The 22,597-nt window shown below is 38.2% G+C and overlaps 1 protein-coding gene across 9 annotated transcripts in view; it reads right to left on the bottom strand.

Annotated features, from left to right (window-relative positions):
• Positions 1-68: 68 nt before the first annotated feature.
• Positions 69-22,597, bottom strand: part of LOC135113744 (PTB domain-containing engulfment adapter protein 1-like) — a 67,388-nt gene continuing 44,859 nt past the window's right edge. For 8 of the 9 annotated variants that reach the window (XM_064029307.1, XM_064029306.1, XM_064029314.1 and 5 more), the window contains 8 exons: positions 11,152-11,216; positions 9,994-10,164; positions 8,550-8,687; positions 7,449-7,670; positions 6,635-6,771; positions 6,001-6,242; positions 5,487-5,635; positions 69-5,127 (listed from right to left, as the gene is read on the bottom strand). In XM_064029307.1, coding sequence (XP_063885377.1) covers positions 5,047-5,127; positions 5,487-5,635; positions 6,001-6,242; positions 6,635-6,771; positions 7,449-7,670; positions 8,550-8,687; positions 9,994-10,164; positions 11,152-11,216 — 1,205 coding nt within the window. In that variant the 3' untranslated portion in view covers positions 69-5,046. Of the gene's footprint in view, positions 5,128-5,253; positions 5,384-5,486; positions 5,636-6,000; positions 6,243-6,634; positions 6,772-7,448; positions 7,671-8,549; positions 8,688-9,993; positions 10,165-11,151; positions 11,217-22,597 lie in introns of all 9 variants that reach the window. The other variant, XR_010274971.1, reaches the window with a different exon arrangement.

Below are 22,597 nucleotides of genomic sequence, written 5' to 3'. Positions count from 1 at the left end.
GGCGTGAGATGAGAGGTACTAAGATGCTTTCATATGCTTATTGAGGCAGCCAACAAGAAACACCTGAGTATCTATATACATTTTATTTACAAACACTACAAACTATTGTTAGTGAGTATAAATCTCCTCTTTCTTATATTATTATCTGGATAAAAAATAACAAATTAGATAAAGACATACAAAAGAGTAACAAATAATGATAATGCGAAAATGGGGTCGGGTCTGCAAATAAAGTACAGTACTGAAGAGTTGACGCACACATCACAGTTACCCTGAAGTAATGGTGTAACAGCCTAATGGTGGCCCCTGGTCTTCGTGGAATGTTGTAAATGACTGCAGACTGCACGTGGTATGAGGAAATGGAGGATAAAATGTTTCCAGATACTTCCCAATATGACAAAATTAACGTGTTATGCCGTGAATTAATGTGTAGAACGCCCAGCTCAGCTTACTCATGAAAGTAAAAAAGATGCAATAAATTTGTCATGAAAAGTGCTACGCAATACAAATCTCCTGTAAGGTCTGCTTGCTTCGTTGTGTGGGAATTTCCAACAACAACAGTGAATGACCCATTGGTGAAATGGGTCATTGTCTTATTTCCGAGTCATAATTATGAGATGTAATCTTGTCTCTTGATTATGATAATCAATTGATTTCCTGAATGTGCCAGAACAACGGGGTCATACGGCACTGCTTATGAATACTGAGGTGACATTTAGTATTGGATGACTCACATCTCACTCATGTCCATCACCACCCAGTTATCTGCATGGTATGCCACATTCAACTACTGGGCAGTGAAAACAGTGAAGCAGGGACCATTTTCTGTTGAATAGATTACAATATAAGAAACTGTGTATGAGATTTGTGACCAGTATTTGAAATCACACATTATATCTTTGTCAGGGCCAATTTTGTCCTTTAGCAGATTGTCTGTCATCACCAACACTGAAATATTTCCAATAACTATCATACACTACCCTCAAATTTCTAAACAAATGCTACTATTAATGTAGCAACATAAGACATGCAACTTGAGTGGTGCATTGACTTTTTAAGTTTGTTGAGCCCTGATTGTGAAAATGAAAGAGGAGGAATTATCTTGCACACAGTGAAAGCCTTGGTGGAGGAATACAAAGCCAGCATTGCCTGCAGTATTACCTTAAAGCAATGGGTGTGCTGCACAGCAAAATATAACTAAAACAAACACTTTCATTAATGCCTGTGTGCAGTGTGCTCTTGGGAGGGTGAGGCTGCACAGGGTCACCTTGAGGCTCACTGCCCTCAAGCATGGGGCACAAAGACACATTCTTGGTGTCTTTTTCACATCATTTGTTTGTTTACACATATTAAGTCTGGCTAATGGGACGAGAGAATAAAAATATTCAATAATTTAACATCTCAAAGCTCATACATAAAGCATAGCTCCACAAATTGTGAAAACATGTATCCAAAAAACCAGCCTTAATTTTAGTTCTGGAAGTGACCTGATACTCCTTTGGAAAGACAGTTTTGTGACAACTAGGAGGAGGAGCACAGGAATCTATACTGCTTCATGCTTTACCATTATCCAAGCAATACCCTTGATAATTTTCAGCATCTCTTCCCATAAAATACATGAGGGCAAGATTCTCACTATATAAAAATACAGAAAAAAAGAACAATTTTATGTACACTAACAGCAGTATTTGTGAATATGTTGTGCAACCAGCTACATGTTCACTACTGATTAAACTTAATATGATCAGCTTAAGTATTAAACACTTTCCAAGCATGACAATTAGCCATCACCCTCATACACATAGAAGTAAGCACTCTCTCTCTCTCTCTCTCTCTCTCTCTCTCTCTCTCTCTCTCTCTCTCTCTCTCTCTCACACACACACATTGTGACTGCCAGGACACACTTCACCTCAAGCCACTGACCTTTCACTGATGTAATGAAATGTCAATATAGAAAAGACAAATAATCAGGCAACAATCAGGATGTCAGTCAACAAAAACAAATGCATAGGCCTATGAACAGCACCAGGTTTCCATGATATGTGATAAGTGGGCAGCCCTAGAGAGTCAGCATGGGCTAAGCAGATCATCACAACTGCAAAACAGGCAATAATATGCCCAACAATAGCAACAGTAATACTATAAGCACTATCTTTTTATACAATATATAGCAAATAATATTTACTTAAAAAGCTAGTTGCATATATTACATCTTAAAGAGGATGATTTGATCTTAAGATATAAATAATAATAATACAGTTTTGATGATTACTCATAAATAATCTAATTGATCAATATATTCTCTGATATCACTAATAAACTGATAAACATTATTATATAAACTTTATGAGACATTAGGATTCAATAAATACATCTTGTGTGAAGGTGCTTAATTAAACTGCTTTTAAAAATGTCTGCTACATTCAACAACACTACTGTGATAGTTTTCAAGAAATGCAACCACACTCAGACAGCATAAAGACCCAGTGTTGGTTTAAAATAAATTTTCTGTAACTGCTAGGAAGCAATATCTTCTCCACAAACCTTCTTCACACAAAGGATAAAAACATCAATGTACTCAGTGTAAATCAAACACTTCCTGTCAGCAGGACTCTTAGACAAGCTATCTGTCTACCTTATCACCTACTGGCTACTCCTCTTACAGCCTCCTTCCATCTGGAATTTTCAAGGGATGGCACACAGTGTGAAGGACCCACTGCCACTCCCTATCTAGCCCACTGACACTTTCACATTTCACCTCTTGCACCCTGTCAACAATAAAAGTACAAACTAAATGAGACTATCATAAATACAGTAATGGGGTTTTAAAACATCATGTAACACTTTAAGCAACAAAGTAAATATGATCACAAAACTTCAACGTAGCTAAAATAGCAAACAGCATGGCTGCAGGGTCTAAATATCAAGAACTCTTCATTCTTGAAAGCTGATGAGATTTATTCATCATTTTCAGTGCTATAATTAGTGCCATGACATAGAGATAAATGGAAGCACTATGGAAGCCATGAACTTTAGGAATTAAGGCAAGCAATGGCAAATTCAAGGCTGAGGAGTCTATGCAGCCCTTAGTGAAATCTACTTATCAGGTTTCATATTTTCAGCTTGTGGGGAAAAAAAGTATAATTATTTAATAAAAAAAAATAAATGAAAAATTAGATGCTATCCACCTAATTTTCTCTATATAAGTTTTAGCTTAATGAGACTAACAATAAATAAAAAAAAGAAAGTTACATTTTTCAGCAAGAGAGATCAAAATTGTATATAATTTATCAGTATCATTCTTGCCCTATTCTGTTCTGTGCACTCAGAGAATTGTTGCCTTGTGTCACTCAAGTTTGACCACAGAAGTGCTTACAGACCCAAGATGAGAACACAATACATTCAGTGTGAGGAAACAAGACACAAAAAGGACACATAAAGCAAAATAAATACAGCATGTGTAAGTTATTTCATCACATTACTGTGACAAATTCATGGTATGCCGTCTCTACAAAAACATTAAGCCATACAATCTCGTGCTCCTGGGAATGATTATTACTGGTATGGATGTCTCTACAAACAATCTTCACTGTTTCCTTTCCCATCATCTTGCTCATAACTAACAAATGTCTGGATTTTTTTTATCTCTTGGAAAAATAATGATAATTTGTTCATGAACGCTGCTGTTACTTTAACATAAAATGCATATGTATAGTCAAAATACATTTACAACCAATGTGTATGTATGCATAAATAAATCAAATATTAGCTCCATAATTTTATAAATGGATGATAATTTTGTATTTCCAATTCATTTTACATAAAACATTCACAACTTTATAGAAATTAGCATAAAATACTGATGAAAGTATTCAAAGCAACATAAAAAAGCAAGAACAATTAAAAGTGACATTTAGTCTCCGCCACAACAGAATGAACGAGGACATGGAAGTGGAGAATGTAATGAATGATGTCTGCTTGCAGTGCCACCATGCAGAATGCTCACAGGAAGCAATGGGTGCAGTGACTGAAGAAGATGAGATGCATAAGTTATGGGTGTAGCCAGAAGCTGTCTCACTGCCACATTCACCAAGCTTGATTTCCTTAATAACTAAGGGAATGTACAATGCTTCATCACTACCACTCCCTGAAGCTCAACAAAAAAGCTACGACCTTTCCTCTAAGCTACAGGCAAACCTCATGTTATGTATGGCACTTTCTGCCAATTCATTTTGGAAGTGAGTTGCCTGCTATAAGTTCTATCTTAGTGACTACAAGTGAGGCATCCTTCATGAGGGTGCACACTCAAACCGTAATGTAATAAGTGACAAACTCCTTTTTTCAGTGACCTGATCTTAATGCACCTTCAAATGGATGACGCAGGATTTGAGTAGCAGTGTCAAGGGAGAGAAACCTCCTAAGTGCAGCATGACATTGTGGTAGAAACACTGAAAAGAGAAATCCCAATGCTACTGATGAATGTATGAAAGGAATAAAGGTTCAGGTTCTATTTGCTTCACCACAGTTGCAAACATCAGAGTACATACATCATTAACAATATGATGTACAGGTAAATTTTGCAATGCATATTTATGAATGAAATGCTTGTTTTACTTATACTAAAGTCAGGAGTGCTGTAAAATACATATGAAATGTATGGAATATATAAGTTTTTCATAAATACTTATGGAATGTTTCTGGTCTGCTTTTAGTGGCATGAAGACACTTGTGCCTGATGTGTACATGTGCATCAAACAGTTCCTAGTTGTGTCTATCAGGCCACAATATTCCCACATAGTTCTAGGATAAGTGGAATTCATCACATTTTCCTCAGTAAAACTGTAAGGCCTTGACAACAATTGACAAGGCACATCTAAATACATGATATTGAATATGTGTTATAATAATGATCTCATTGGACTTTCAAAGTAAGCAATGTCAGATCCTCATATATAAAACTCAGTTTAAAATCAGCATAGTTCTCTGAGCCACAAAATCTATATGAAAACTATACTACAAGGAGTTTTCAAGGGTTGGCGTGAGCCACTAGTTCTTGAGTGGGTCCAGACTCTCCAGGGTGAAGTCTTCATCAGCAGTGCCAAAGGAGAGGCCTCGACTGAACCCAGCCTGGAAGAACAACGCTTTTAGCATAAACATCACAAACAAAACTCAAAATACTACATAATTACCCACATATAATCCAGGCTGACATCTCCCTTAAAGCCAAGGTAAGGGAAATTAATCAATCCTCACTGCACCACACTGCCTGAAGGTCGATTGCATAATGTATTTGGTGACCAGTATTAGTTGAGCTGGTTTACCATTACTGCACCATATCAGATTCATCCTCTTCCCATTACCACACCCAGTCCACTAATCACACCTGTTACAAGAAAACCTCCAATCAAGACTGCTGATGGAAGGCAAACATAGTGGTAAATAATCAATATGAGAGTAACCTTCGTTCATATTGATGTAAATCTTACCTTCATCTCAATAAACTGTGCCAGGGCATCATTGTTGGAGCCTTGAGAGGAGAATGCTACTGAATCAAAAGGATCATTGTTGGTGTCAAAAATGTCATCTGTCAGACCGTTCTGCTGCTCGTGGGGTCGTGCTGGCCGTGGAGGAGGGACTGTGGGGACAACGACATGTTTTAAGTCTTGTGAACTCATAATGTACGATCTTCATGTGTTGAGTTAATGATAAACGCAATTTGTTTAGTAATGCATGATTTCCATATCTTCTTAGCTTATAGAATTCACAAAGCTCAAGGATAATTATTTGACTAACTGAACAAGCTCTCTAACCTTCAGCTATTCATATTTGGACTGTTAATTAAGACACATCACAAAAGATCTGAATTTATTTAACATCACAATGAGGAACATACACCATCACTCATACCACACATAACAGCTACCAGATTCCACTATGAAAACAATACACTTCTCTAACAGACACCACAGAACAGATGGGCCAATGTGACATGGAGCTTACCAAGAGGAGGTGGGGGGCTGAAGCCGTTGATCTCAGGTGCCGGGCCAACAGTGAAAGTGGGAGGCTTCTTCTTCTCTTCAGCTCGAGGATCAAAGTCATCCTCATCACTCTCTGCCGTGGTGGTGGAGCCATTGAGGCCATTGGTGGTGGGAGGCAACAGTTCCTCTGCTCGGGGGTTGAAGTCATCATCATCGTCGTTAACCCCATTTGAGATGACAGGACTTGAGCTTGGTAGGATGTCACTGAAAAGACCGAAGGAGATCACTTATGATATCTTGTAAACCAAAACTTAATTCCTCATAGATTTTGGGTGGGGAAAAAAGATTGAAGTAATGAACAACCCTGAAAGAAAATTACATAATTAGAGGTAGCAATAAAAGCTTACATAAGGTTGGATTCACTAAGAATTTTTTGTAGACCCAAAATTAATGCCATTCACAGCTAGGGAGAAGATCAAAGCAATGAATAACTCTACAAGAAAACTACAAAATCATAGGCAACAATGAAAGCTTACATGAGGTTGCATTCACTTATGATATTTTACAGACCAAAACTTAGAGCTTCTGGGAAAAAAGACTGAAGTAATGAACAACCTTGAAAGAAAACACAATCAGAGACAACAATAAATGCTTACATGAGGTTAGATTCTCCCTTTGCAGTGTTGCGTGGTGGGATGGGGGGAGGGTTAAGGGAGGTGGAGGATGCAGGGGACCCCAACGATGGCTCTGGGTCAGTGCTGCTCTCACCATTCAGCGTCAAAAGGTCAGAGATCTGTAACGTACCACACCTCACTTATTTATGGATCAGAGGTCAAAGAAGCAGAAACTTTTATTTGTACTTACATAACTTGAGACCAGTAAGTCCATAATAATTCACAAGAAATTAAGTATATATGAGAGTGAAACATGTATTGCCATAAGATAACTAAAATCCAATAAGAAAAAGACAAAATGCATAAACAGGAAACTGCATCTTCAATGAGAACAGCTGCTGATTATCAGAAAACACAAAGCTGCTTTTTTTACATAAACTTGCCTTATACTGTACCTACAAATTTTGCAGTGAGATCAAGAAAAATAAGGATACACATGCTCCTCATAAGGGAAAGATAGAATATAGAAATAATAAACAATGGCGAAACACAAAATTATAATACCTACTGCTATTTTGGTAAATCTTTCCTTAATTACTAATCACTCTGAGACATCTTTACTTGCTCTACAGCCACCTCCAGTCTTTAAACAGGGTAGAAACTGCAGAATCTACTCTTTTTAATCCCTACCCTCTTGTAGATGCTTATAAATATTTCATGCATTGGTCCTCGTGCTGTTAATTATCTCATATTGTAGTGAAAGGATAAAAAATGTTTCTCACAAAAGGAAAATTAAGACAGACAGTTAACCATAAAAAAAAATGAGACTACAATACTTTCCCACTGGAACACTAACATTATTTTCTCTCATGTACTCATCCACATCCGGCCTGTTCTTGAGGGAAGCCAGCTGGGTGATGCGGGTCTTGAGGGTCTGATTCTCATCCTCTAGGCCTTGCACTCGCTTTTGCAGGATGAGTAGCTGCCGGCGCATCTCCACCTCCCTGCCAGACGTCTCCACAAAGCGGCGGTAAGCCAAGTCAAAGGCCTGGCCGATGGTTAGGGTGATTTCCTCAGCCTGAAACGATTAAATTTGTCAGTCTATTTATTTGTGAAGGAATTAAATTTGTCAGTCTTTTTATTTGTGAAGGGATGAAGTTAAATTTGTCAGTCTGTCAGTGAAGGGATTAACTTTGTCATTCTATCAGTGAAGAGACTAGCAGTGTCAGTCTATCAGTGAAGGGATTAAATTTCTCAGCCTATCTATCTGTATACCAGCCTTACATCCCCATTGCAAACCATACTCTGAAACACTTCTGCCTGGACCTCAACTACATTCAAAAGGCTCTAGTTAAAAGTATACAGGTTTTTTAAGGATTTTATGGTTCTAGTGACAGATTTACAAGCTTTATATATTACTGATAGGAGAAACACTTTTGAAAATCCGCCTAATCACTCTTGTGGCCTTTGAAAATATTCATGATGAGAGAGCAAAGCGTTTATGAATACAGGTCTACAAGAGGTGGGCAAGACAAGGCACACCCATGCATGTATACATTAACAATCACTCCCTCCAGCATTCCCTAAAATACAATCCAGCATTCACATAAGATTAAACATGAATGAAGCAAATAATTTAAACTTCTCTTTGTTCAGACTTCACTGCATAAACTCTCTTCCACTGTAATTTTATTTTCACTGTATAAATTTCCTTTTCACTGTATAACTTCCCTTTCACTATAATATGTCTGTACCTTTCACTGTATTTTCCTTTTCATTATCTCTATCACTGTATGACCCTCCTTTCACTCACATCAGCTACATCCAACTTCCTCTCACTACAACAACACAAGATTTTCCACCAAAAATCTACACACAATACACAATCACTCTTCCTCCATCACATTCCACACAATCACCACGCACGTCACCCCCTCCCACTCCTGCAGCCACTCACCAGTTTATCACTAACAAAGACGAAGCATGTGTGTTTATCAGAGTCGGCCTCCTTGGCAATGAAGCTAAAGAAGCGTTTCTCTGCCTTGTCATCAGCACAGTAGCTAATTCTATGCAGGGGATACTGGTGAAGGTTGCGCTGAAACGAGAAACAAAAGAACACTGTATTAATGAAGATTGTGCTGAAGAAAGAAATCACTATTAATGAGGTTTTGTGCTGAAGAAAAAAACACTATCAATGAGGTTTGCACTAAAGAAAGAGAACACTATTAATAAAGCCTGCAATGAAGAAAGGGAACACTGCACTATTAATGAAAACAACACTACAGAAAGAGAATAATTTATCAATGAAGGTTGTGCTGAAAGAATAGAACATAATACTGATGAATAATGCACTGAATAATCTAACACACAATCTGAATACATCATTTCCACTTTCATTTCCATTCCTTCTTGAGTGATGGTAATTATAATGCTGCTTGTCAATATAATCTATTAAAATGATGGAATATGTATGTAAGCACCTCTCTTATTGTTATATAATGTTTAATTTAATCCATGTGAAATTATCGTTATTAATGTTACTGAGAGATAAACAATGGCACCACAACCATGCCAGAAAGTTGATTACAATAAGTTTTTTGCTGATAATACATCATATACAGGTGCAGTGACAGTAGTGCTGATGATGGTAAAATAATGACAAAAGTAAACAACAAATGCAAAATTATGACTGAAAAAAGCAAGTGATTAAAGCAATTAAATGAATTACTGCTTTCTCATGCACAAGTAAAAACAAAGACCAAATAATTCCATGCAAAAAAAAAAAAAAAAAAAGAGAGAGAAAAGTAATAACCAAAACAAATACATGACATGCATGAAGAAACAAGAGCTTCTTTGTTTCAAATACTAAAGGAAAATTTCTTGCTATGAGACTTAATTGATCAGTATAAGTTTAGTTTCACTCTCAGGAGGACAAAGAATGCATAAATTTCAATGTCTTGGTTCATTTAAGTCTAATATAATGAGAGAGAGAGATGAGAGAGAGAGAGAGAGAGAGAGAGAGAGAGAGAGAGAGAGAGAGAGAGAGAGAGAGAGAGAGAGAGAGAGAGAGAGAGGAGAGAGAGAGAGAGAGAGAGAGAGAGAGAGAGAGAGAGAGAGAGAGAGAGAGAGAGAGAGAGAGAGAGAGAGAGAGAGAGAGAGAGAGAGAGAGAGGAGAGAGAGAGAGAGAGAGAGAGAGAGAGAGAGAGAGAGAGAGAGAGAGAGAGAGAGAGAGAGAGAGAGAGAGAGAGAGAAATAATTCAGCCTTTCAAATGACAATGAACTTCCCCATCTATCTTCCCCTCTTTATCAAATTCCTCCACCTTCCACCATTCTCACCTCACCATCCCTGTCACCTTCATTCCCACTACTCTTTCCCACTCCAGCACCTCCCCCCCCCTCACCTTTGTCTTGGGTTCATGTATAGCGACTCCATCGATGGACACTGTCAGCTCCACCTTGGGCGTCTTGCTTCCCTCAGCCTTCTTCAGTTGCTGGTTAAACTTCAGCTTCCTGATCCCCTCCTTCACCACCTCAATGCCTTTGGGCTGGTTGACTTCTGTGCTGCCCAGGAACTGTGAGCAAAAGTTGGCTGTTATTGCTCTAAACGTCATGCATGGAAATTACTAAATACAGACTTTCTATTATGCTTTGGAGTGCTTACCGTGTGATCCTGTTGCTGGGGTGTCATTCATCATCATCATCATCATCATCATCATCATCATCATCACTTCATTTAGTATCCTTGTCATCCTTTATCATATTAGAGCACTTATGAATCTTTTCCAATTCTGGTTATAGATAATCTCATTAAATCTATAATTAAATCAAGTTATCAGTAAATAAATTTCTATATGACTAGTCACTGGTATATTTTATTACATTACTTAACCACAGCTCAGACACTGGCACAGTATTATGCCACCTTGTTATCTGTCAAATGTTTACTGCTTTATTTTTACCGTTAATGTGCCTTGAATATTCATCTTCATATCTTGTAAACATCATGTCAGCATTGCTGTCATAGTTCATTCTGTGACTCAGAGCAAGGGACTGTACTTATCACAAGCTGAAGGTCACAGGAAACAGAGTTGAAAAGCCACAACACAGTGCAGCCTATTATCCTCATCAGCCTCTATGATTCTACTGCAACACAAAGGCTTCCACACAAACTCCAATATGTGTACTGTGAAACTACTTTAGAAGTCTTGACTTCTACTCACTCCACAGTGAAGCAAAATGAATTCTGATCTTTACTTCTATAGCTGAGACACTCCTTTCTACACAGATAACAGGAAAAAGCACTTCATAAATCTCACTCCTGTAGCTGCAACTTCTTACTTTCTAAGGAGACAAATACACCTTCTGAATTTCACTTAAGAACATAAGAAAAAAGGAAAACTGCAAGAAGCCATCAGGCCTACACATGGCATATAGCTCACACTCCCTACTTCCCACACAGAGAAACAAAAACACACAATTCTTTCTTCATCAGAGACTCTCTACTTTCTATGAGTACATGGAGAGAAGACTGTGGCACAAGTAGTGAATAGGACACTCACCTTCACCAAGTAAGCAATGTGGCCCTTCTGCAGAGCCTCTGGGGGATGTAGCCAATTCTTATTTGCTGTGGACAAAGGGAGAGAGACTTTAGTAATGATGGAGACATAATAATAGATCAAAATGCCTTAGAATAATAGACAGTGGTAACATGAAAATCCACAGGAGCCATTTGGGTTCTGAATAATGCAAGCCTACACTATGCATCCATTCATCAACTTTTTGTGTCAAGGAATCTGGCCAAGGGCACAATAAATGAGAGAAAGATGCCTGTTCATTGTGCTGCTCTCAAAAAGTGAGTTATGGAATGAGATACCCAAAAAGCTAACTAGTTTAATTCCAGAGAGTTCAAGGACAGATGAAGATTCCTGCATTAAAGTCAGGCTTACTATGTTATCATCCCCATTACCTGGTTAACTTAACAATGATGCATAGTTACTTAAGTTTACTAAGTATCACAACATGAAAATTTTATCAAGTGCATTCAACAACATAATAACTTCTTGTGACATCATATTTTTCAAGTTAAGCCCTTCCTCTCCCCGACAAGGTCAGAATTAATGAGGGTAAATTATACTGCCTGGGGAATGCTGATGAGGTAGACAATGCCTTGTTATTGCCAGCCTCTAATTGGGGAAGGATGTAGTGGGTTGGCTGGCAGGTTTTGTGGTACATCAGGAGGATATCACTAATAGACTAAACCAATTACTGTGTAGTCATCTTTATGCTATCAGATTTTTAGTCTAGCATCTAAATTGCTTTACATATAAGGTAGAAATGCATGTATGTCTTTTTCTGATATACATATTTACAAACAAAATATAGCATACATGACATTGTGGAAAATTGATTGAAGTCTTTTTTTTTTCCTGTGGTAAGAAGGAAACATTCTCCTGTCACAGAGCAGACTAGTACATTATCCACCCACAAAAAAAAAACACCACTGTTAGTGACTAAAACTAATATGGGGTTAATGGATGCAATGAGTAAGCAAGTTCTGAGTCTACAAGAAGAGCAACACCAAGCTATCCTGCCTCAGTACACAAGCACTTACCAAACCTTACTAACATACCTTCTTTTCACCCACTCAAAACACACAATAAGGATAAAACAACAACTTTCTTAATAAAATCCTATACATTTATATATTTTTTCTTTAACTAATAACACTTGTTTCATCAAAACACACCCTCTTCACCCATCCAACCTTGCAAAGATACCCTCTTTTCATCCACTTAAAACACACAATGAGAATAAAATGACAACTTTCTCAGTAAAATCCTATATATTTATGCCAGGTACAACCTTTTCCTTAACTAATAGCACTTGTTGCATCAAAACACACCCTTTTCACCCACCCAAACCCTTATTGACACACCCTCCTTTCACACACTCAAAGACACACACAATGAGGATAAAATGACAACTTTCTCAGTAAAATCCTATACATTTATGTCAGGTAGATCCTTTTCTTTAACTAATAGCACCTGTTGCACCAAAACATGCCCTCTTCACCCACCAAACCCTTACTGACACACCCTCCTTTCACACACTCAATGACACACACAATGGGGATAAAATAACAGCTTCCTCAATAAAATCCTATACATTTATGCCAGGAAGATCCTTTTCTTTAGCTAACAGCACTTGTATGTTGCACCAAAAGTCATGATGAGCCCCCATGAGTCAGAGTTTAGTGCTTGACAACTAAACACACACAGTCATTCATGGCTGTTATCTCCTGCACTTCACGTTGTCCTTGAATACTGGTGCAGAGGAAGGAATCTTGCAATATATCCTTTAGTGGCTCATTATGTTCACTATGTTTAACCACACTCATCCTTTATAATTTCATCATCTCTCATTAAAAAAAAATAGTTTTAGATTATTTATTTATTTTATTTTTTTTTTTTTTTCACTTCCTGTAGAATGTGTATTTTATTTGTAAAGGTGTCACAAGAGGGAAAATCTGTATGCATTGCTATCTTCTAAGTAAATCATTCTGAAAGTTAATATCATCATCCTCTATAGTTTCACTGCATGACAAAGGAGTTCTCCAACTTTCTCCACTTGAGCTTACATAACATCAACCATTACAGTAATTCTAAACCCAGAGGATATTCATAGACCACTTCCTGATCTCACCACAAGTACAAGGTATGTATATATGTATGCAAGGGATCTCTGGTGTATATATCTGCTGCATTGTTAGACTTGCAAATTAACTTAAACTGATGATTGTATATAATTATGTGAACCAGGAAAATGTTTCACAAGTATGCTGCCACCACTCCTCAAGAAACCTTAGGGCATCTTAAACTTATGAATATTTAATTAAGTATTTAGGGAAATGCACTTTTCGCAATGAAATAGATGTGGGTATAATAACAACTTTTCACAATGAAATAGATGTGGTATAATAGCAGTCATTAAAAGAAATTATCTATGACTGAGGTGAGAAAAGAAGAAAGTGACACATAATAAGAGATAATTATCTAAGTAGGCAACAATTATTTCCTCCCTTCAAAACAACACAGCATATATGGACTTAGTTCCCCTCGCCAATAGAGGACAAGTCTGCTGAAAATTTTGGGATTCCTTCTGGTCCAGGAAAAGTAAACATAAATACAATCTCTGACAGGAAAAGATCAATATTTCCAGCCAGTGATTCCAATACAGGAAGGATTGAAACCTTGTGCAACATAAGATAGTTTAGATAAATCTCATTAAAGAAGTGTGTTGTGTAATACAAGTTGATCGATGGAGAAACTGAGAGCAGAGGAGTTTGAAGGCCACAGTTTTCTCTGCCCCATTCAGACACAAGACAAAGGTTAAATGTTTGTCATTCAGCAGCTGTCCTGTAAGAATAACTCCCCACCAGGCAGGACAGTGACAAATGACAGGGAAATGTTATGAATGGAGATGTTAGTACAAATGCTGACAAGGTGTAAAGAGCAGCTGAAAAAGTGATGATGATGGATGTATACTGCCCCAGTGAACAACAGACCTGGTGCCATGGGTGAGTGACTGAGGATGGAAGGGAGTGTTTTAGTCTACTGCTAAGAAGTAGAGTCAGGTGATGTGTGAATGTGGAGAAGGTGATAAATAGTGACTGGGTGAAAAGAGCTTGGAGTTTGAATATAGTTGGTACAGTTTTTAAAAGATGAGCTACGAAAGTTTGCACAAGATCTGGATATGGTAAAAAGATAAGGAGGTTTTAGAGAAGGACCCAAGAAAACATTAAAAAAAATATAGATAGAGAATGGGTGAAAAGAGTTTGAAGTTTGAAAGTAGTTGGTATAATTTTAAAAGGAAGGCCATGAAAGTTTACACAAGATCTGGATGATAAAAATTATACAAGTTTTCAAAGAATGGCCCAAGAAAAAAACAAAAAGAACTGGTCCAAAAGAACTTCACTCTTATATAAGGAGATTACAAGAGGCTTAGCAACATGACAAGCCACCATTATCAACAGGAACAAGACCAGCACATCCAAACAAGTACAAAGCCTTTCAAAATAGCGATGATGAAGTGAAGGAAAGAAGTAAAGGTAATTGCATCAGAACTTATAAAAAAAAGCCCACCTAATTTCTTTAAAGGAACATGAGCAATAAAAAGAGCTCTATTATTCACCTGAAAAGAAAACTAATTGCCACTTTTTGCAACATACTTTCATTTTCCATTTTCCTCACTAATGTCAGCAAACTTTAAGCTCACAAGTACCATAGCATACCATGAACAATAAAAACAGTTCTATTATTCACCTGGAAAGAAAAATTAATTGCTGCTTTTTGCAATATACTACTTTCATTTTCCATTTTTTTCACTAATTTAAGCAAACTTTAAGTTCACAAGTACTATAGCTAAGGGGCAAGTTGCATAAGGCTGGCAGGAGGGAGCAGGAGGGAACAGGAGGGAAAGTCTTGTACTTCACATACTTTCCCTCATTTTCTCACTGGTAAGTCATTCCCAAGGGTGACTGAGACATGACTTCAACTACTGACTGGAGAATGAGGTTCATGTGAGCGTAGTTCCCAACACTTCATACAAATTTCCTCTCTTTTATTTCTAATGGGGAGAAATCTCTTGAGGGTGTTATGTATTCCAGTGACACTCCCTTCAGTATATCCATACATCCTGTTCAGTTACATCCTGCTCTGAAAGACTGTACTGCCACTGATGAACACACACTAGGTTCTTTGTATTCCTCTCAGGGTGAATCTGAACTTGTGTGGCCTTAGTTATGGTCTGAGGTAACGTTTGGTGTGAATGTTAAAGGCGTCTGGCTTATCACAGCTACTTTTTGTTTCCCTCCTGGTTGTTCTGTCTTGGTAGGTCAATTGTCAGTCGGTGGGGTGTCTTTCCGACTATGGCCTTCACCAGGTGATTCAAAAACAGGTTTACGATGATGATGATGATGATGATGATGGTGATGAGGGTGATGGTGCACCTACTGACCAATGACAGTGTCCCATTATCATACAGAAAAACATAGCAGTAGTCTTGTCTCATGTTGGTCACAGGTAATAGGGCAAAAACAAGTAAGTAATGTTTTTTTCAAGTTAGCAAAAAAGAATGAGCACAAAGTTGCAGAAATAGTCCATGTAGTAGAAGTTATTATGTGAGAAGATAAGGTAGAATTCTTAATCTAAGCCAGTCAGTAGTAATGATTTGTTAATAGATTGAAAACATGTTGTAGTTCAAGTCGGCAAGAAACTGAGCCTGTGTAGAATAGTTATAGCAGTAAAGTATTCAGCAGACAAACTATAATATTAGCTTCATAAACCATTTTTATGATACAACAGTAAGTAATGAATGCAAAACAGTTTTTAAGTAAGCAAGAAAAGAAAGCAGTAAATGCAGATGTAAGTGACAGTAGTAGTAGTAGTAGTAGTAGTAGTAGTAGTAGTAGTAGTAGTAGTAGTAGTAGTAGTAGTAGTAGTAGTAGTAGTAGTAGTAGTTAGCTATTTGTAAAGCAATATTCTTCTAAACCACTCTTAAAGTAGAATTGTCAGAGATGAAATAGGGCATGAATGAGAGTTGGGCAAGAATATGGTATGTGTCCAGATTACCTTATATTAACGATGATAATAATAACAATGATGACTTGCAGGAAATGTTAATCCCCCTACCGAGAAAATATCCAATTAACTTCTCACATTAAGAGGAAGTGAATAAACAGTTCTCACTATCAATATTAATTTTCAGAGAGAGCCTGAGCTATCACGTGGTGGCACTGTCAGGCCTGTCACTTAATTAAGATCGTTACTTGCATACACAATATAAATAATTCCTCATTGTGTGAGGGGCACGGGGCTTCCCCAGGCACACCCCCTCCCCCTGGTGCCCCCTCTTCCCTCACTCCTTCCTCCTCCTCCTCTTGCTGTTGGTGGTGGTGCTCGAGGACGACTTACTTTATGGTTCTATTTTTATTCACATTTACCATAAACTTCAGAAGTGATTTGAATGATGAAAACTCTCTCTCTCTCTCTCTCTCTCTCTCTCTCTCTCTCTCTCTCTCTCTCTCTCTCTCTCTCTCTCTCTCTCTCTCTCTCTGAATGATAGAAGTAAACCTCTCCAATAGAAATATAGATACCAGGAATATAATAAAAGAAACGGGAACAGAACAAAGGAAAAACTGTATGAATATTGATACGGACACTGGAACACACTAATCTCTCTCTCTCTCTCTCTCTCTCTCTCTCTCTCTCTCTCTCTCTCTCTCTCTCTCTCTCTCTCTCTCTCTCTCTCTCTCTCTCTCTCTCAGGTACATAGCAACACACTCATAAATTACCAAACGCACTTCGAGTCCACAATAATTACTTAAGTAGCGAGAATACGAGGCAGAAGTGGTTGTGGTGGTGGTGGTGGTGGTGCAATAATGTGACCTTTAGCCACAGTGGTGATGAAACAGCAGCAACGTGCACCTTTTTTTCTTCCCCCTCCCGAAAATTTCTCCATTATTTCCATCACGGCGACAGAAATATTATTAGTACTACATTGTTATTTACTGTTCGACATCATTCATAATCAATTTCATGTTCTATATAGCGAAGAGTTCCTTATTATTATTTTTCCTCGGAGGTTAAAATTTCTCCATTGTGTACTTCCATCAGGGCGGCAGAAATATCATTAGTACTATATTACTATTTACTATTCATCATTCATAATATATTTCGTGGTATATGGCGAATCGTTCTTTATTTTTATTTATTTTTTTTTCTCGCGAAGATTAAAATTTTTCCGTTACTTTCATCAGGCAGCAACATAAATATTATTAGTACATGGTTATATTGGTTGTATTTCCTATTCGCCATCACTAATAATCTACTTCTTGTTCTATAGCGAATTGTTCTTTGTTCGTTTTTTTTTTTTCGGGAGATTAAAATTTCTCTATCACGTACTTTCATCAGGGCAACAAAGTTATTAATACTCTTATTATTTACTATTAGCAGTAATTCATAAACTACTCCGTTTTCTACAGCGAACTGTTCTTTATCATTTTATTATTATCATTATCTTTTTTTTTCTTTTTTTTTTTTTATATTTTTTTGAAGACATACGCGGGTCATCAGTGGAGTTAATCATAGTAACGCAGCGACTGACGGAGGCATTTTGACACGTACGATAATTACAGATTCTGGCACGATGGTACACATGTCAACTTTCACGAACACGTACTAAGTGGACATAAAAAAAAAAAAGTAATGGAGGAGGAGGAGGAGGAGGAGGAGGAGGAGGAGGAGGAGGAGGAGGAGGAGGAGGAGGAGGAGGAGGAGGAGGAGAAAACAACAACAACAATAACAACATAGCAAGCAAAATTATTATAGCACGCACCTCCCTCCCACAGTGACCTGCATCAACATCAACACAACGGGGGCAACAACAACAACAACAACAACAACAACAACAACAACAACAACATCAAGCAGCGCAACATTCCAAATACATATTTTTTTTCCCACTGTTGTTGATCTTGTATTACTTTACGTGTTGGGTGCGCGCCTATTTAAGATTCCCCAGCGCCACTCCTTCAAGATATCAACACACGTTTTCTACATGAGCCTTCGCCTTTACTATCCCACGTCTCTTAATATTAGAGTATCTTTTTTTTTATTTTATGTAAGAGGCATTGGCTTAGAACAACAAAAGGGAAGAAAAAAGAAAAAAAAAACCTACTGATGTGCCAATCCTTAAAGAAGAAAAAACAAAAGGATTATCCAAAACTGAAGGATATATTTGAAACCTCACGTCATAGGAAAGAGGAAGTACAGAGGCAGGCAGGGTCTTCTAGAGAACGCCAACTTATCCCAAACATTTTCGTAAGCGCCAATATATCTGTTGGTGCTCGTTTGCTGCGTTCTCCCTCTGTGTAAAGCCAAGCGAGTTGCTATTTTAAAATCAAGGTAATTTCCCTCACACGCAATATATGACGGCTAGGTGTTTGTATGTTTTTTTTTTTCCTTTTTTTTTGTGTGTTTTGTTATCTGTGTTGTTTACGTGATTGTATCTATGTTTACCCCTCCCTCCCTTTCTCTCTCTCTCTCTCTCTCTCTCTCTCTCTCTCTCTTGAAGACAAGTTTCGTTATTATTGTAAACTTATGACAGGAGCAACTGATTCTCTTCCTAGACGCACTAAAGGTAAAGAAATAACAGTAGCAGTAGTAGTAGTAGTAGTAGTAGTAGTAGTAGTAGTAGTAGTAGTAGTAGTAGTAGTAGTAGTAGTAGTAGTAGTAGTAGTAGTAGTAGCAGTAGTAGTAGACATAACAACAGCAGTCGCGAATAAGCGCAACAAGATTCACCATTACCCACCAAACAACCCAACACTACGCAGGTAACAACATACAATGCCTCCCACAGGTACGGAGGTAGAAAGGCATGCAGGTACTCGTAGATAGATACGTTCGGTCCCACCCTCCTGCCTGGCCGCTCCGAGGGACACTTACCCCGACAAAAACAGCAGATCGGCGCAACGGGAGAAGGTGAGCCACTCCAGGACACACTGACCGATATCCCTCTAACCCACTGCCGAAGCTGAACTGGCGTATGAAGTGCTACATTTCCTAAACGCTCTTACTCTTCGCGTCGTATTCAAAGGGATTGCCACGTGTAGGCCTGGTGACTTCTTGCAGTTTCCTTTATGTTCGTATGTTAGGTTCCCAAGCGTTTCGAAAGTCTATTTTTTACTACTTTTTAGCATACGAGTAGTCAAGTGGAAGTTATTTGGGTTTTCATGGTGCGTTACTTTTATGTTCTTAAACGTTTGGAAAGCCAACTACTACTACTACTACTACTACTACTACTACTATTTTTAGCATACTCCACTGAAAGTTACTGGGGTTTTCAAGGTGTAGAGTTTTCCATAGTAATAGCAGACTAGTGTGTAAGAATACTATGCTTATTTCATGCAGTAAATCACTCTAGGTATTCAAGACGTGGAGATTTCATGTGTCTTATGAGTTTAACAAGGACTACTCAGGAAGTGATGATGGGAGACCTGCGTATTAATGTATTATGATTATTTCCTGTTGTTATATTAGAGGGTGTAGATTTTGGCAGTCTTGCTTTGTGTATATGCTAGTGGTGTTGGTGTTGTTATGCAAGGTACGGTTAAGGTAAAGGATTGGTATGGGTGGGGTACAACATGGGTATAGAAGTGAAGGGAGGAGAAGGAAAGGGTACACAAGGGATGGGTAGAAAAGAGAAGGGAAGATAACAGAAATGGGAAAGGAAGTGAAGTGAAGGGAAGAGGAGGGAAAGGATGGGGGTGAGAAGGGAAGTGAAAGGAAGGGAAAGGAAGGAAGAGAAAAAAAAAGAATGATTGACTGAATGAATGATTGATGTAAGGCGCCACGACAACAGAAGTATATGACGCTGAAGAAAGAAAGGAATATGAAGGGCGATGAGGAAAATGGTATACAGAAGAAAGGAAAAAGAAATAGTACAGAAGAAAAAAAAAAAACAAGCAAAAAAGAAAGCAACATCAAACGAGGAGGTTCTCATAACGTCTCCATGTCACATACACAACCACCCCACCCACCCACCCACCCACCCACACACACACACACACACACACACACACTTCCCCTCCTCTGCACCTCTACCCGGGAACTTTCTCTCATTATTCAAGAAGGAAAGCAACACGGAACGCGGTAATGAAGACTCAATTACATTAAGAGCATACTAGACCACAAACAGCCTCGTGGGGCCCACCATGTCTGTTGCTGTTTACCCTTCCTTTGTGATCGTTTGTGCTCCTGCTCTTCCTACCGCAAACAGCCTCGTGTAACAACTAAAGCTAGGAACGTATTGACTTATTTTTCCTGTATATGAGTGATTCTTTGCTTTAACACTTTTTTTTCTTTTTTTTTTTTTTGCCTATATATTTAGTCTCCTATATACATACTCTTGATATTCTTATGTTTTCTATACTTTCTTGCAGTGCTATATCAAGTCGAATTTTCACTTTTTTTTCCCCTATCATTCTAACATATTAACTTTTTTTTTTATCGTTTACTCTCACTTTTTTATACATTTTATTTATTTTTTTTCTTTTTTTTTTTTTTTGCAAACGTTATCTGTAACTTTTTTCTTTAATGTTTCCTTTTACTTTCTAATTTCTATCTGACAGTCATCTTTCCTTCTAACAAGGGGGAGTTTCCTCTCGTTTTCCCCACTTCTCTATTCCCACTTCCAAATCACATAGTATTAGTATACGAGAGAATCACGCGACACACGCAGAGAGAGAGAGAGAGAGGAGAGAGAGGAGAGAGAGAGGGAGAGAGAGAGAGAGAGAGAGAGAGAGAGAGAGAGAGAGAGAGAGAGAGAGGAGAGAGAGAGAGAGAGGAGAGAGAGGAGAGAGAGAGAGAGCGAGACAGACAGACAGACAGACAGACAGACAGACAGACAGACAGACAGACAGAGAGAGAGAGAGAGAGAGAGAGAGAGAGAGAGAGAGAGAGGAGAGAGAGAGAGAGAGAGAGAGGAGAGAGAGAGAGAGAGAGAGAGAGAGAGAGAGAGAGAGAGAGAGAGAGAGGAGAGAGAGAGGATGACGTAGCGTGCGTAGTAACAGGAGTCTCCTTTCGCAACACACACACACACACACACACACACACACACCACACACACACACACACACACACACACACACACACACCGCTTCGTGACAGTCACCACCGTCCCCAGAATCGTCACTCCCGTACATGACCCCAGGCCCTCCTTCCCCTCCTCTCGCCTGACTTGACGAACTTGTTAGACTTTTACGTATTCTGAACGAGTATGACGAAAGTAAAGCCAGTAGATATAATATATCTTGATTTTCCAAAAAATCTTCGACAAAGTCCCCCACAAATGTTTACTGATTAAACAAACATCACATGATATCCATGGCGACGTGTTGAGATGGGTAGAAAACAGAGTAGTAATAATAAATGGAAAAGCATCCAAGTGGACTTACGTCACCAGCAGGGTGCCACAACTTAATACAGGTGTTTAAACTCATCAAAAGCATTGACAACATGGACTGCAATAAATATTTCACGATAGATCTTTCAAATAACACACGAGGAAACGGTTGCAAAAATGTTGGGAAATTCTTCAACTTATGAATTTTAAAAAAATGTTTTTTTTTTTTTTTTCCAGCGTGTAGTTAATCTGTGGAGTGGGCTTCCTTGAGACGTGATAGAATGCAACATCATAGAGACTTTTAAACGTCGTCTTGATAAACATTTTGCCTCCAATCCGCGGCTAACACCATTTGTTTGTTAGAGATTAAACTTCCTTGCCTCCAGGAAATGGGGCCACCTCGTTTCATCTATTTTCATTCTTTCCTATAAAATTTCCCTTTAGGTTTTTCCTTCTCTAACCACGTAAGGTATTTGTTTCCGACCTATTTCCTGCACGGCTTATGCCAGAGGGAGTAGAGGGTGGGGAGAGCCTTATGTTTTACTGTCTTCTACTATCACCCATAGTAGTTCTAGGTCAGGTCATCTCGTGAGGACCGCAAAGGTCTGTTGTGGCCTGTGTTTCTATGGAACTCTATGTAACTCCTCCTCCTCCTCCTCCTCCAGCACAAGGAAGATGATAACCTAACCACAGTGAATAACAATCATACAGACATAATGAGTAGTAGCAGTAGTAGTAGTAAGAGTAGTGGGATGGTGGTAATAACAACAACAACAACAACAACAACAACAACAACAACAACAACAACAACAACAACAACAACGATAATAATAATAATAATAATAATAATAATAATAAATACACAGCAGCCACACCACAGAATGACAGCGGGAAGAAAAGACAATAAGGAATGAAAAAAAAAATAATATAAATAAAAAAAATGAGCCAATGAACAAAAGCACGAGGAAAGAACAACACGATAATAACGACGATAAAAACAACGCAATACGTAAGAACACAAAACAAAGAAAAGAAAAGAAAAAG

Source organism: Scylla paramamosain, chromosome 26 (assembly GCF_035594125.1).
Source record: "Scylla paramamosain isolate STU-SP2022 chromosome 26, ASM3559412v1, whole genome shotgun sequence".
NCBI lineage: Eukaryota > Metazoa > Arthropoda > Malacostraca > Decapoda > Portunidae > Scylla > Scylla paramamosain.
Note: the sequence above shows the minus strand (reverse complement) of the source record. Positions and strands in the feature narration are given on the sequence as shown.